Source organism: Diaporthe amygdali, assembly GCF_026229845.1.
Source record: "Diaporthe amygdali strain CAA958 chromosome Unknown NODE_3_length_2959817_cov_65_330692, whole genome shotgun sequence".
Lineage (NCBI taxonomy): Eukaryota > Fungi > Ascomycota > Sordariomycetes > Diaporthales > Diaporthaceae > Diaporthe > Diaporthe amygdali.
This window is the reverse complement of record NW_026517023.1, coordinates 1,835,682-1,849,172: the sequence shown is the minus strand read 5'-3', so window position 1 is coordinate 1,849,172 and position 13,491 is coordinate 1,835,682. Positions and strand designations below refer to the sequence as shown.

Sequence of the window (13,491 nt, the reverse complement as noted above, 5' to 3'; positions counted from 1 at the left end):
GCTCTGGCACTATCTATTGGGTCAAGAGCTGTCATTTCTTTTGTCAGCTCTGCGGCTCGTGCTGATTGGCGCCATGGTCGCCCAGGAAGTCGACTTGAGGGCAATGGGGATGTCGTCAAGGCATAGCAGAAGTAAGGCATGAGCAGATGATCGAACTGGGTCGAGGGAGTATGGACTTGCAGGATGTCCGATGGAGGGTCACGGTGATGGGTTAGAGTTAGATCACAGCGGCACAACGCTTAGCCCTAGAGGGCCAGCAATGGCCAAGGCTCATATTGAGATATCTTGATCTTTGTGGTATCGCTTTGTAGCCGAAGGTCCCAATAGACGTCAAATTTCAACTCATTCTATATGAGCAGGGGTATATATCTAGAACAGTATTTGCTTGGCATCCAGTTCATTCGTCGCATAATCGTACAGAACCATCAGGGAACAGGGCTTATAAAGCAGGCCCTGTTGCTCCATCCTCAGCATCACGGTCGTTGACATTGTCTGCCGTCTCTGTGTCGTCCATCGGCGGAATGGTCCCAGGCATTTTCGAGTTCAGGGAGTGTGCGCCGGATTGTGCCTTATGGCATGTTGCCCATGATGTAATGGAGGGCGTCGTCCGCAGCACGCTTCTGGCGGTTAGCATCTGCAGATTTGCCGCTTTCTTGGGCCGCGGCGTCACCATTATCGGTGGCTGTGGCACCGTCTGCCTGGGCGGCAGAGATATCGTCCGAGAAGCTCCCGTAGGTGGTATTCTCCCGCTCGATGACGTGCGAGGGCCCGGCCTTTCCAGCCTTCGGTCCGTTTCGTGCCACCTCGCCGGTCGGGAAGATCGTCTCCTTGCCCACCTGCACCGTCTTTTCGAGCTCCTCTCTTGACGATATTTGGGCTTCAGCTGCTCCAGCGGCACCATCGGGGAGTATAGAGCCAGAGTCGCTCTCTGAGCCGTCCTCCTTCTTATGCTCCTGGTTCTGCGGGCCGGTCGACGCCAGCCCAACGACATTCCTCAGGTTCCCAAACGGCAACACTTCGCTGATTCTCCCAGCACCCGTGAACATCATCACCAGTCGGTCCACACCACATCCCCAGCCAGCTGTGGGCGGTAGACCAGACTCTAACACGGAGACATATTGCTCGTCAATGAAATGAGCTGGCTCATCGTCCTCGTCGCCGAGCGATTGTTCGCCAGGAGCCGCGTTCTGCTGTTGAGCCAGCTTTGCCTTCGCTTGGTCGACAAATTTGAGCCTCTGCACGTAAGGGCTGTTCTCTTCCTCGTACATGTTGGCCAGTTCATTGCCATCGAAGAACACCTCGGCCCGGGCGGAGACGAACTGTTTCGTGATGGGGCATGTGAATGTCTTGGCCAGAGGAGACATGCAGGCCGGGTGTTTAGTGATGAAGATTGGCTTGCCCTGGGACTGGGGCTCGAGAACGGCGCCTGCAATGCGGTCCAGGAGTTTCGAAAGTGATGGGTTGGGCGGCAAGGACTTGTGCCAGTCCTTGCCCCGAGCTTCAAGGAGCTTGATGATCTCCTGCACGGCGTTTGGATTGTTGTCCAACCTTGGCAGAGCGCTTCCAAGCTCCATATTGATTGCTGGGATGAAGTCAACCACTTGCCACTCCTTGGCGAACAATTTGGGATCTGGTGGTTGCAGAGTCTCAAGATTGTGGTCGCTCCTGAACTTGGCAACAGCGGCGGCGAGGTCGGAGAACATCTCCCTGGTGTCTTGCATCACCTGTTCGAGGTTGATGTGAGAGACATAAAACTCACACATGGTGAATTCTGGGTTGTGAGTAGAGTCAATGCCCTCATTTCTGAAGGCTGGACCGATTTCGTATATTCTGTCGAAGCCCGCAACAACGAGTCGCTTGAGCCAAAGCTCCGGTGCTATGCGCAGAGCCAGCTGCTTCTCTGGGAACTCGGTAGCGTTGGTCGTGAAAGGCCGAGCCACAGCACCGCCGGCGTTCGCAGCCAAGATAGGAGTATGGACCTCGATGCACTCCAGCTTGGTCTCCAACCACTGTCTTAAGTGTCTGATCACACACGACCTTACACGCAGAGTATCTGCAGCTTGCTTGTTGACAAGTAGGTCAAGATGCCGTTGGTTCATCCTGGACTCCTCAGGAAGATTGTATGGGAGCGGTGCTAAGCCGGGCGAGACAATCTGCGGGAGATGTATAGCTTCGATAGAAAACTCCTTCGTCTGCGTGCGCGTGGGCTGCCCGGTAATTGCTGCACGTAAAATTGTCAGCCGATACCAGCCATATTACCTGAATCCAGGGTCACTGTGCGAGGAACTAACAGATGTGATCTCCTCTTTTAATCAAGCGAACGAGGTCGGTGAAATGCCTCATGTCCGTGCCGTCTATCATTTTGTTGATATTCAAGACGCCCTGGACCATCGCGCCATCCATGACGAGTTTTACAAAAGCCAGCTTGTTTCCAAGTTGACTAATAGAGGACACGCGACCTGGAAACATCAGTCCCACGAAGAGCTTCTACCAGAGATGACAAGCATACCGCCGACCGTCACAATGTCACCCAGAGTTTCTGATGGGAGTTTGATCTTTTTCTCATATTCTTTTCTAAAGTTCGATATCGTAAGAGGCTTCGCATAGCGTTTCAGCCGGGGGTACAAGAGAGCATGAGCCATCTGGAGCTGCTTGACGCGAGCGGCCGTGAGAGCGCCGCGGTCCTCAGGATTGTACGCCTCAACATCGCGCTTCACATAAGGAGTGCGCGTCCTGATCCTGGCAATGGTGTTGGGCGGGGCGGTCGAGCTGTTCCTTTGGCAGACAGCTTGTGGGTTCCGTCTTGCCAACTCGTAGAAACGGATGTATGCAGAGCCAGAAGGAGACGACGCCGGCGCCAGGGGCTGGAATGCGTACGGGCGCAGGAAATGCAGAGATGGCGCCATCTTCGGGCCGGGTCCCTGACCAGTCTATGGCAACTCCAGTCAGCAAGTTTGCGAGAGCCAGAAAGTTGAACGAGAAGGAGCAGTGGAATCCAGGTGTAAAAAGTGGTGTCAGAGAGTTGGCAGTTTTGATCACGCACGACACAAGGTCGTGTCAGTCGCAACGGTTCTAAGGTTTAAAGCGGTCTCATCATGTTGATGCGTCGGGAGACAAAAGAGAAGTCAACTTACAAGAGCGCGGCCAAGCGCTGATTCCGGAAGCACACTGGTCTGCAGAATATACAGCTTGTGTGGAAACGAACGAGGTCGAGATGCAGAAGCTCTCGAAATTTTTGGAGCGCGGAATACAGCTGCTACTGGGCGTGTCATTGACCAATAGAGCCAAGGCCCAGGACCCACTGGTCAGCGAAGGCCCGCTGAACCCTGCAGACCAACGTCACTGGCCGAGCCGATTTTTTGGGTGAACAATATCTCGAGCCGGCCGACCTCGAGCTCACTAGGAACCGTCTGCACGCCTAGCACAAGACCATTGCACAGCACCCTCGCGAAGCCATCACCCCTCCTCACCCTCAGTCGAAAACCTTTGCACATCTCCCCATAGCACCGCCCAGCATGTCGTTCCTTGGATTCGGCCGCCCGCAGCCCTCGTCGGCCGAGAAGATCGCCGCCGTCGAGGCCGAGATGAAGCTCATGGCCGACATGATGAACCGGTAGGTCGTCACCGGAGGTTGCGACTCCAGCTCCCACCAGATCCCCTCCCCTTCCCGTTCTTCCCAGTGCTAATCTGTACACCCCCATCCGCAGTCTCAACAAGGCCTGCGCAAAGAAGTGCATCCCCAACAACTACCTCGAGGGCGACATCAACAAGGGCGAGGCCGTCTGCCTCGACAGGTGCGCCGCAAAGTTCTTCGACGTCCACCTCAAGGTCTCGGACATATTACAGCAGCAGCAGCAGCAGCAGATGGGCGGCGGCGGCGGCGGCCCCTTCGGTCGGTAAATGGGACGACATCATTCCCTCGATACTCGATAGGGACTGCAAGGGGAGTGGCCCGGCCTGTCTCCACGGCAAGGAAGACGCAGGTGTGCAGAGCAGACACGACATGCTCAGTGGATCGATTAGGGTGTACGATCCCGGGTTGAAGATCACTCCAACATGCCTATGTTTTGAGTGCTGAAGACGTTTGGGATGGGATCCCTGGACTGTACAAATGGCGAAAGGAAACGGTAACGGTCTACGGTTGCGATTGCGCATTGTTTCTGAGCATCGGGTTCAGATACCTCTTCTGCGGTGTGTTACATTATGATGATATAGACAATCTCCCTTCTCGGGAAAACCCAATGGTACTTGGCCCCTCAGCCATGCCTGTCCAACATTTCTAAATCCTGCCTGTGGCAGATAGCCCGCAACCGTGTAAACTCTAAACTCCTTGCGCCCAGGCTCGGAAATGCTCGAGCCCCCCTGACACACCCACGACAATGCTTTGGAAAAGTAGAATGACAGGCACTCTACCCTGGGGCCTTGTAGCCAATTTCCTTTAACTTGCGACTGAGGTCCTCAGCCTCAGCCCTGCCTCGTGATGTTTGGACCCGTCCCTATACCCGTCATCGTCCTGACCGCCCAATGTAGCCAGCTCTCGGTCTCGAGCTGGCTCTTCAGCTCCTCGGCCCTGATCTCCACGTCGACGACGCTGGCCTCGAAGCCCGCCACGCCGTCCTCGACGTCCTGCACTTTCGAGACCAGCGCGTTGATCTCGTACTCCAGCTTTGCGACCTGAACCTCCACATCCTTAATCGCTTCGGTGACCCTTCCCTTCTCCTCGGCAATCATCTCAGCCGAGTTCTGCTTCACCCTCTGGTACTCGTCCGACAGCGCGTAGTAGGCCTGTTGGAGGGTGTCTTGCTGCGTAGCGTATGTCTCCTCGAGGGATTCCACAGTCTCAATCTTGGAGGATACCCAGGGCGAGAGGGACTTGGAGAGGTTGAATATGTGCGCGTGAAGGGCTTGTGCAAGTTCCGTGGAGGCGAGGTGATCCTCAAGCGTGGTGGGCTCCTCTTGTAGGTCGACGATCTCGTCCCAGCGGAGAACGGCCTCCGAAGCGGCGCTGAATGACATGCGTCGTGGCCAGCGGTCTTCATTTAGTTGTTGCTCCATGGGCCCCGTCGCTATGGCCAGACTATGTCGTCTCTGTAGCAACGAGAAGCGTGCGTCTCCGCTGCGTTCAGATACCTGGAATAGCCTGTGAAAGTCGTTCTCGTCAACTGTAGACGGAGCTACCGACACGTCGCCGGCCAAGTCTTTGCCAACGCCTATAGCTTCTGAGACCGAATTTCGTGCTTCCTGGAGTGGCGACAGCTGTGCGCCGGTGGTGGCCCTAGACCCTTGGGTTGTTTCGCTGATAGGGTGTTCGGCATCAGGGTGTTTTCGTTGAAAGACGTTCGCGTATTCTTCGGGTTTGTTCTTCCATGTGAAAGCCCGGCCTGACATGACAGGACTGGACAGAGCACCGGAGGACTGGATCAAGCTTCCTATGCTAGGGCTAGTGTATCCGGTCTCTGGAGTCTCGTCCCTGGACGGGCGGCTCGAATGCCCTTTGCGACCGCCACCTACGGCGTCTCCAATGCGGCCGAGTCTGGATCGTGCGTCGCTCACTCGATCCGCGACACTCCTGAAGACCGCTTTGTGTAGACCTTGCTCGCCGCCGGGGGTGGTTTCTGCCATGCTAAGGCTAGAGCCCGGCGTGGGTGCCGAGTACATAGTGCTCGACTGCTCCTTCGTACGCAGGGTAGGACCCAAGTCTTCATATCCGAAAGAATGCGTTGTAGTACGACTCGGCATTTCAAGCTCTTTCTCTTTCTCTCTTTCTCTCTCCTTCTCCTTGTCTTTCTCCTTGTCCTTGTCCTTTTCCTTGTGCTTCTCTTTTTCTTTCTCGCGCTCCTTCTCATCCTCTTTGCCAAAATTGAGCATGTTGGTCATGTCTGGTATCGATCGCTCAGGGTGCTCCAGAGCAAGTCTTCGAGGCTTTCCCTGCCAGAGCCATTTTGCCCTCTCACCAGATACCAGCTCTTTGAACTTGTCAATGTCGACAGTCTCGATCTCTCCAATGCCAGCTTTTTCACGAGTTCCAATGACACCGCTCAAGATCTCACCTCTCTTGCCAAATTGAGACACAGTAGCGCCTATTGCCTTCTGCACGCCCCATTCTTCACCCGCGGCAGCCTTTGCTGTGGATTTGTGCAATTGAAGAAGTGTCTGACGGTCGAGTCTCCTAGTCCTTTCCAGTTTATGAGACTTCTGAAAATGCCCAATGCCACGCTTGGTGCTGTCGATGTCAAAGACATCTTTGGCTACGGTGACACCGTACGAGCTCAGGCGATTTCTTGCACCTATGAGCATGCCGAGCAGCGCTGCTACAGTAGTAGGGCCCAGGATGCCGTCCGTTGGCTCCATATTGTAGTACTCGGATCCGACTTCAGTCCACCAGTTACCAACTGCTGTCTCGGTGATGTCGCACAGCAGACCATCAATATACTCTTGGTCCAGCATGCCAAAAATGAAAAGTGCCACTTGACAAAGCTTAACCAGATCCATGACAGCCTCGAAAAAGGGGACTTTCTCGTGGATCTTGTACGTAGTATAAAACTTGGCCTGCGTGGCTGGAGTAGGGTCCGACAAGGTCATGCCGGAGCGACCTGAGCAACCCGTCCTTTTCAAGTTCTCGTTCACAATGAAGGCCTGTCTGTGCCTCTTGATGTCTCCATCCGGCACGAATATGACGGTGAGGGCCGAGGGAAAGCTGCTCAGGTTGGTGACCATCAGCTCGCCCAGCTCCGTCTCTTTCGGTCTCGCATGGTATATCTGCAAGGCCTTGAAGTAGACCTTGAGTCGTGGGGACCATTCATCCTCATCTGCCGGCACAGAAAGTACACCCACCACCACTGAAGACTTTGGATCGCCGGTGTAGGTGACGATGACGAGGGTCGGGGACTGTCGGGAGCACGCCCATTGTTCGACGAGGTACAGTTCGTAACCGCTAAGTTCGCCTCGGCTCTTGACAATCTGGACTAAGGGGTCTTCAGAGAGATATCTGGAGTCAAGGAACACATATTAGTCCATAGTCTGGCGAAGCTTGTGTATCTTCAGGGGCTGAGTGGGAGCGCACCTAAAAGCAACAGGGTCTGGGAACACGACATGTCGGCGGCCAGGACCAGGCGACAGGGCAGGTGACGAAGTATCTACGGAAAGGGAGCCGTCGAGCCTCATGTCTCCCGGCATAGGGGTGCCTTCTCGTGGAGTGGCAGCGGTAAGCGTGGGGTTTCTCATGGCGGCCAGTCGGGCTTGGGTAACGTCCTCCTCTCTATGGGCACGGCCATCCGGGAGATTGAGTCTGAAGGACATGGTGGCTGTGGCTTTCTCCTGTGGAGCCGGAGCGATGCTATGAGTAGTCCACCGTCATGTGAGACCGCTGCTGCTGCAACCACCAACGAATCCCGGCAGACCTCGAGCGCCGGGACGACGAATGGTGCATGGTGGAAGGCAATGGTTGGCCTCTACCAAAGGTGTGCCATACCCTTGCAACCAACGTAGCTGGGGATGCTGAATTTCCAGTGAGGGCTTGGAGCTAGAAAGCTGCAGTGTGTTGCACACTAACAGGAGAATGCGAGAGGCTCAAATTCGAAAGGCTTCTGACATGTGATGCAGCAGTGGGAACAACTGACGATGATGTTATTTACGTGCTAAGGTAGAGCAAATAGGGGCCAGGGGCCTAGTTCAGTTATGGAGGTGGGGCATGTGGGGAGGCCGGATGTGACGGTGGGTGCTGATGAGCTGCTCTGTACAGCAGTGACGACAGTAGGACTCAGAGGAGAGCATGACTGAATCACACCTCAGGTTAGGTACGTACTGAACAGCATAAGTACAGTACATATTTGACCAGCCTCGTACGAGAAGAGCTGGCAGCAACGATGCCGTACAGAGAATCTGATTGATTCAAGGAGCTGTAGATGAAGATTTAGTAACTGACACTAGTCTTTAAATCACATACCGGCTTGATCTATGATGTTGGCTACGAGCTATTTGGTCTCGTGGTTGCTGTCTTGTTCCGGCAGACTGACGGACCATCACAAGTGACTTGCTAGCACCTGCTGCTGCATCTCCTCCACCTCCAACCAAATGCCGAGCCGGAAGCCAATCTATCATCTTCTCTACAACAACATACCACCACACCTGGAATGAATCACAACCGGGCTGCGGCGTTCTCCAAAACAATCTTAACCTCCTGCAGAACCTCTACTCCTTAATATCTAGATATTCCTACCAGAAATCACCCTCACCGTCCCTTTCCACCAGTGTCTCGATCCGCATCTGAACTCCTCCATCATGGCTTACAAGCCAGACGACACCGATATTCCAGCCCTCCTCAAGGAGCTCGACCGATTAGCGAATAACACCACTGATCGCCTGAGCGCTGCCGTCAACGATGTCGACAAGATAATAGACATCCTGACCCAGGCCCGAGAGCAGATTGCTCAATGTGCGTGACCTGACTGTCCCTCTCCCCGTCTAACTCTACCAGCGTCCCTGCTGACCCTCAACATCAGCTCCCGACCCCCATACCGCAAGCCTTACGCTCGCCAGGTTACAAAATCCAGTATCTAAGGGATTCGAGGCCATCGATCAGGATTTGAGGAAGGTCGACAAGGTCAGAAAACACTATGGCAAGGTCCTCGACAAGAACTTCCCCCCAAGGCCACTGCCCACCGACGACGACGCCATGGCAAAACACCCGGAGCTGATCAACCGTGCTATTGCTATGCACCTGCTGCGGGAGGGGCAGTTCAACGTTGCATCGACGTTCATACAAGAGACGCAAGCACTGGACCAGTTCCAAGAGCAAGAGCCAATACACGAGGAGAGCGCACCAGGGCCATCGAATCCGGCGCGACGGCATGATCGATCATCACATCCCAACGATGACACCGACATGGACGCTGATCACTCTGAAGATGAAGAGGAAGGGGAAGACGACGACACCATCCCAAATCAGGACTCACGGGGCGCAGCAGAGGCAGGGTACGACGGCGGAGACGATGAGCCCATGTCCGAAGTACGCTCGCTCCAGTCTAGTGAGCTGCAGGAGAAGTTCGCAACAATGTACCAAATCCTCAAGGAACTCCGGAACCACAACCTTCTGCCCGCCATCTCCTGGGCACACGAGAACAGCAACGAGCTGGACGCCCGCGGCTCGGACCTCGAGTTCGAGCTGTGCAAACGGCAGTACATCTACCTCATCCAGCAGAGCGGCAGCGGCGACGAGGAAGAGGGACCCGCGGTAGCCATGGAGTACGCGCAGGCCAACTTCCCGCGCTTCGCAGACCGGCACGCCAAGGAGATCGCCCAGCTCGCGTCGGCGTTGGTGTACCAGCCGAACCTGGCGGACTCGCCGTACGCGCACCTGTTCGCAGGGGCCGGCGGCGACGGCTTCGACGAGATAGCGAGCTCTTTCACGCGCGAGTTCTGCTCGCTGCTGGGGCTGAGTGCCGAGAGTCCCCTGTACGTGGCGGCGACGGCCGGGGCCATCAGCCTGCCGCGGCTGATGATGTTCGTCGGGGTCATGACGCAGGCGCGGGCGTCGTGGACGACAGCATCCGAGCTGGCCTTCGACACGCCGCTGCCGCGGTCTATGATCTACCACTCCATCTTCGTGTGCCCCGTCTCCAAGGAGCAGACCACCGACCGCAACCCGCCCATGATGCTCCCCTGCGGGCACGTCCTGGCAAAGGACTCGCTCAAGAACCTGGTCAAGAGCCACCAGCGATACAAGTGCCCGTACTGCCCCGTCGAGGGCCTCCTCCGCGACGCTAGGCAGATCATCCTCTAGAAAGGCCAAATATTTGCCTTCCTGCGGCTGGGGAGCTATCTAGAAAGGGTACGAAGGCGATGATGGGAGCAGGGTGTGGATTCATGTAGACGTGTGGTCGCCGCTGCTCCTCCCGGGTCACTCTGTTGATCCGATAGAGCTTCCGTTGCCGATTCTAAACACATAATGGGCTGCCCCGGCCGTAAGGAAGGCGGACTTCACCGCACGGCATGAGTGCTGTCTCACGGTCGTGGACCTAGCGGACGATATGGTGGCAGTATGTGTGTGCATGTGTCATACAACAACTACAGCGCGTGAATTGTCAAGCGATATCATGTACGAAGGATCAATCAGTACTGCCTTCAAAGCGGGTAAAGAGAATCGATCACCCAACAAGCTCAGTGAACGAGCCCCCAACAACCATGCCCTTTGTTGTGAAGATGTGACCTCCCTCACTGCTCTTCCACACCACACCGCAACACACCGGTGATTGCAAGGGCATGTCAAATCTCCTGTTATAGCGCCGACTACGAGATCTCCACGCCGTGAATACAAGGCGTGGGAAATATGCTTCTGTGCTCTAGACCGTGGTCTTATTCCCACGGCTGTTTGTTGGCCTACAACAAAGATGTGCAATGTCTATTTACGTTCCCGTAAAATCAATTGCGGCAGGGACAAGAGATTAAGCGAGTAACGCCATGACGTTCCCCTGTTATTGCCGCGAAATTCGAGAAGCCGTGCACGAGGTACGTCTTTCATACCACATGCGTGGGTCGATGTCAGTGCGCCGGATGATAGATCACATAGCAAGACATATTTTCAGGGTTGGACAGGTCTGATCTGGGCAGACAATTTTCTGCGTTACTCATCTTGAACCGAGAGCAAAAGTTCCGCTACGAAGGACGTGTCTGTCTCAAGTAAGACGACCAAGTAGGTGAGATAGAAAAAGATAAACACAACCAGGAAGAATCCCCCTCCCAGCCGGTGAGGTGAGGGCCAGTTTTGCAGATATCAAAACGCCCCTTCACCTCGGGGATATCAAAGATATAGAAAATAGCCCGCTGTAAATGCTCAGTAGCCCTCGTGTCGTGGGGGAAGCCCTGTCCCTCCGCTCCACCCCGTTCATTTGGTTCGACATCCGATTTCCACACTTCCTCTATCTTTTCACTTGTGGAAGACCCAGAGAACAGGTAGGGCTGGCATCTCTTTCCTGGATTGCCCCGTTACCCCAAAGCAAAAGGACCCTGAACACCACTCCCGATATCCGATCGGGGGAAAAAGAACCCTCAAGAACGCCATTAGATGTAGAAGGCAAAATATAGTGTATCCATGGTGATTTATATGTAGTTGTGTCCGGTTCGTACTTAGTCGTCTCTGTGTTTCGTGCTGGACCGATGTATCTGTCGGCCGGTCTCGAGCCTGCGATCCAGTGGAGGTAGGAGTAGCTTCCGGACAATGCGGTCATTAACTCGTGGACCTCGTCTTGCAGCAAGCTGCACCGCCTTAGTCGATTGTCATGCGCGTTGGCACCGACGGTTTCAGGGCATGCATGTCGACGCTGCTACCCCCATCACCCTTCTCTTCGGCCGACTTCTTCTTGAGCAGGTGCATCTTGAGGCCGGCCCCATAGTTGTTCATGCAGTAGAATGCGTTGGTGATGGTGAGTATCAACAGCAGGATAGCCAACACCGCAAATGCCGTCAGACTCTTGCGCACCGGCATGTAGAAAGCCGCGTGACTTGGTTGGTAGATACGCACAAGCTTGAACACAAAGTACGCAAGAGCGCCGACGTAACAGATGATGACACACACGGTCCCGATCTTGTTCTCATGTCTGGTGAGATACGCCGCTGCGAGGAGGATAAGAATGGTGATCGGGATAGCAGCGATGGTCAGGTACATCTCGGCGTCGGTGTAACCAGTGACGATGACTATGAACTGCACAGTGAAACCTAGGAAGAAGAAAAAATCGAACTTGAGCAGGGCGATGTAAACCTAGAAGCCTGTTAACAACGGGATTGTCTTTGTCATCGCCATAATGGTGCCCTCGGACTCACCTGGTAGTGAAGAAACCTCTTCTTCATTCTGTAATCGGCTCCAATCTGCTTGAGGATATCCCATGCGAAGACCTGGTACAGCTTCCAAGCGATGAACGACATGACGAGGGTCCCCACTGCGAGTATAATGGGGATCGCGATGAGGAAACCTTGCACCTCTTCCCATAGTGCCGCCTGGGGTGTTATCACCACGCCGGCCGTGTTGGTGTAGCCTCCGTCCAGTCCATTGTTCTGGCCCAATAGGGTTAGAGCCTCGTGAATTTGATCTATTTGAATGGCGGTGTACACCAGCAGGGCCAGGTTTGCGATGCAAATTCCGATGATCTGAATGGTGTTTTTCAAGCGAAGGGCGTCCCAGACAAGTAATAGCTCGTACAGGAAACCGAAGATGAAAAGCGTCAGGAAGGTCGGGATCGTCTTGTACTGAGCGCTAGTGTCGCTGTCGACTTTCAATACAGATTCCCTCAGATGTGTCTGGAACATGGCAAAGGTATAACTGCAATTCGAAACGTTAGATGGACGATCAATTTGACAGCGACGACTTGAGTATCGAATACCCTGGCAGAACTCACGATTCGAATGCCAGGCACACGATGGCCTGTAATGACGCAGCGGCCATGAAGGCTTTAGGCCAGGGCCCAGCCATGAAGTCTAGACTGTTGCGCTTCATACTTGCGCGACTTGAAGGGGCGATGCCCTCTCTGTGATAATATCCTCCTTCTTGAAAGGCCTGAGAAAAACCTGGGTCGGCGGGCAGGAGGTTCCGCCGAGATTCAGTCCGGAACGCCAGGACGGGCAGGCGTGTCGACTCCTTCAGAGGAGTCAAAGGAGCCGCAGCGATGTCTTTTGAATGGTCTGCCAAGACAAGGGAAGGTGCGGAGAAGGCCCTAGAATCCGGGCGGGACGGCTACTGGTGGTGGTGGCTGCGGCGGCGATGACAATTTTGGGAGGACACGATTGGATACGTCGCGATTGTCGGTGGGCTGGAAGAAGTGGCCGCTGGCTGACTGGCTGAGAGGTGGGGACGTGGAAGAAGGGTCGAGATTGGGGCCTCTGGTGAGATGTTGGTCGTGGTCGTGGTGGTGGTTGATGATGATGAGTAGCGGAGAGGAAAGAAAGCACGGAGCGACGAGTCGGGGGACAAGGCGATTGAGAGAGGTTGATGGATGGGCCGAGTCCTGGCCCTTTTCTCGGTTGGGTTGCAGGCAGAGTGTGTCTGGGTGTGCTGGGGGGTGGTGGGCTCCAAGTGCAAGGTCCAAGGATGGCTTGGTGGAGGATGGGAAAGCGGCGCGGCGGCCACAGGTGGAAAGTCCCAAGTCTCAGGTCCCTCCAGGGTTCAGCGTGCGGCTTGCGAGGGCTGAGCACTTCCTTAGTCTAGCAAAACGCACCGCGAATCTGACAAGTGTGTGATGACCAGGGCAGACTCGACTCTCGACTCGCAAGACCTGGCAGACTGGGCAGAATGGCTGTACAAGGCGCAGGAAGAGAGGGAGATTTGAGATTGGGGGGTTGCCCACACGAATCCACAGACAAGGGGAGAATGGGGCACTGGATCCAGGCCTTTCCCCACAGCGAGCGAGGTTGTTGCCGTGTATGCAGGTGAGCGTGAATGCGAGTAGTACGGTGGAACTCGATGTACTCTACTCGGTACTTCTGATCCGTACTACCGTATGC

The 13,491-nt window shown here is 55.0% G+C and overlaps 5 protein-coding genes across 5 annotated transcripts; 2 read left to right on the top strand and 3 right to left on the bottom strand.

The window, feature by feature from the left end:
* Window positions 1-569: 569 nt before the first annotated feature.
* J7T55_002963 (lysyl-tRNA synthetase) lies at window positions 570-2,906 on the bottom strand (the record flags this gene model as incomplete). Its single annotated transcript, XM_053138093.1, has 3 exons — window positions 570-2,221; window positions 2,292-2,459; window positions 2,510-2,906. The coding sequence occupies 3 exons, from the start codon at window positions 2,904-2,906 to the stop codon at window positions 570-572; spliced, it is 2,217 nt and encodes a 738-aa protein (XP_052998831.1).
* A 308-nt stretch (window positions 2,907-3,214) lies between these two features.
* J7T55_002962 (mitochondrial import inner membrane translocase subunit tim10) lies at window positions 3,215-3,900 on the top strand (the record flags this gene model as incomplete). Its single annotated transcript, XM_053138090.1, has 3 exons — window positions 3,215-3,304; window positions 3,423-3,613; window positions 3,708-3,900. The coding sequence occupies 3 exons, from the start codon at window positions 3,215-3,217 to the stop codon at window positions 3,898-3,900; spliced, it is 474 nt and encodes a 157-aa protein (XP_052998830.1).
* Window positions 3,901-4,464: 564 nt separating this feature from the next.
* J7T55_002961 (uncharacterized protein) lies at window positions 4,465-7,299 on the bottom strand (the record flags this gene model as incomplete). Its single annotated transcript, XM_053138089.1, has 2 exons — window positions 4,465-6,988; window positions 7,064-7,299. The coding sequence occupies 2 exons, from the start codon at window positions 7,297-7,299 to the stop codon at window positions 4,465-4,467; spliced, it is 2,760 nt and encodes a 919-aa protein (XP_052998829.1).
* Window positions 7,300-8,280: 981 nt separating this feature from the next.
* On the top strand, window positions 8,281-9,781 carry J7T55_002960 (regulator of gluconeosis; the record flags this gene model as incomplete). Its single annotated transcript, XM_053138088.1, has 2 exons — window positions 8,281-8,434; window positions 8,502-9,781. The coding sequence occupies 2 exons, from the start codon at window positions 8,281-8,283 to the stop codon at window positions 9,779-9,781; spliced, it is 1,434 nt and encodes a 477-aa protein (XP_052998828.1).
* Window positions 9,782-11,263: 1,482 nt separating this feature from the next.
* Window positions 11,264-12,487, bottom strand: J7T55_002959 (uncharacterized protein; the record flags this gene model as incomplete). Its single annotated transcript, XM_053138087.1, has 3 exons — window positions 11,264-11,755; window positions 11,818-12,313; window positions 12,390-12,487. The coding sequence occupies 3 exons, from the start codon at window positions 12,485-12,487 to the stop codon at window positions 11,264-11,266; spliced, it is 1,086 nt and encodes a 361-aa protein (XP_052998827.1).
* Between the last annotated feature and the right edge of the window lie 1,004 nt (window positions 12,488-13,491).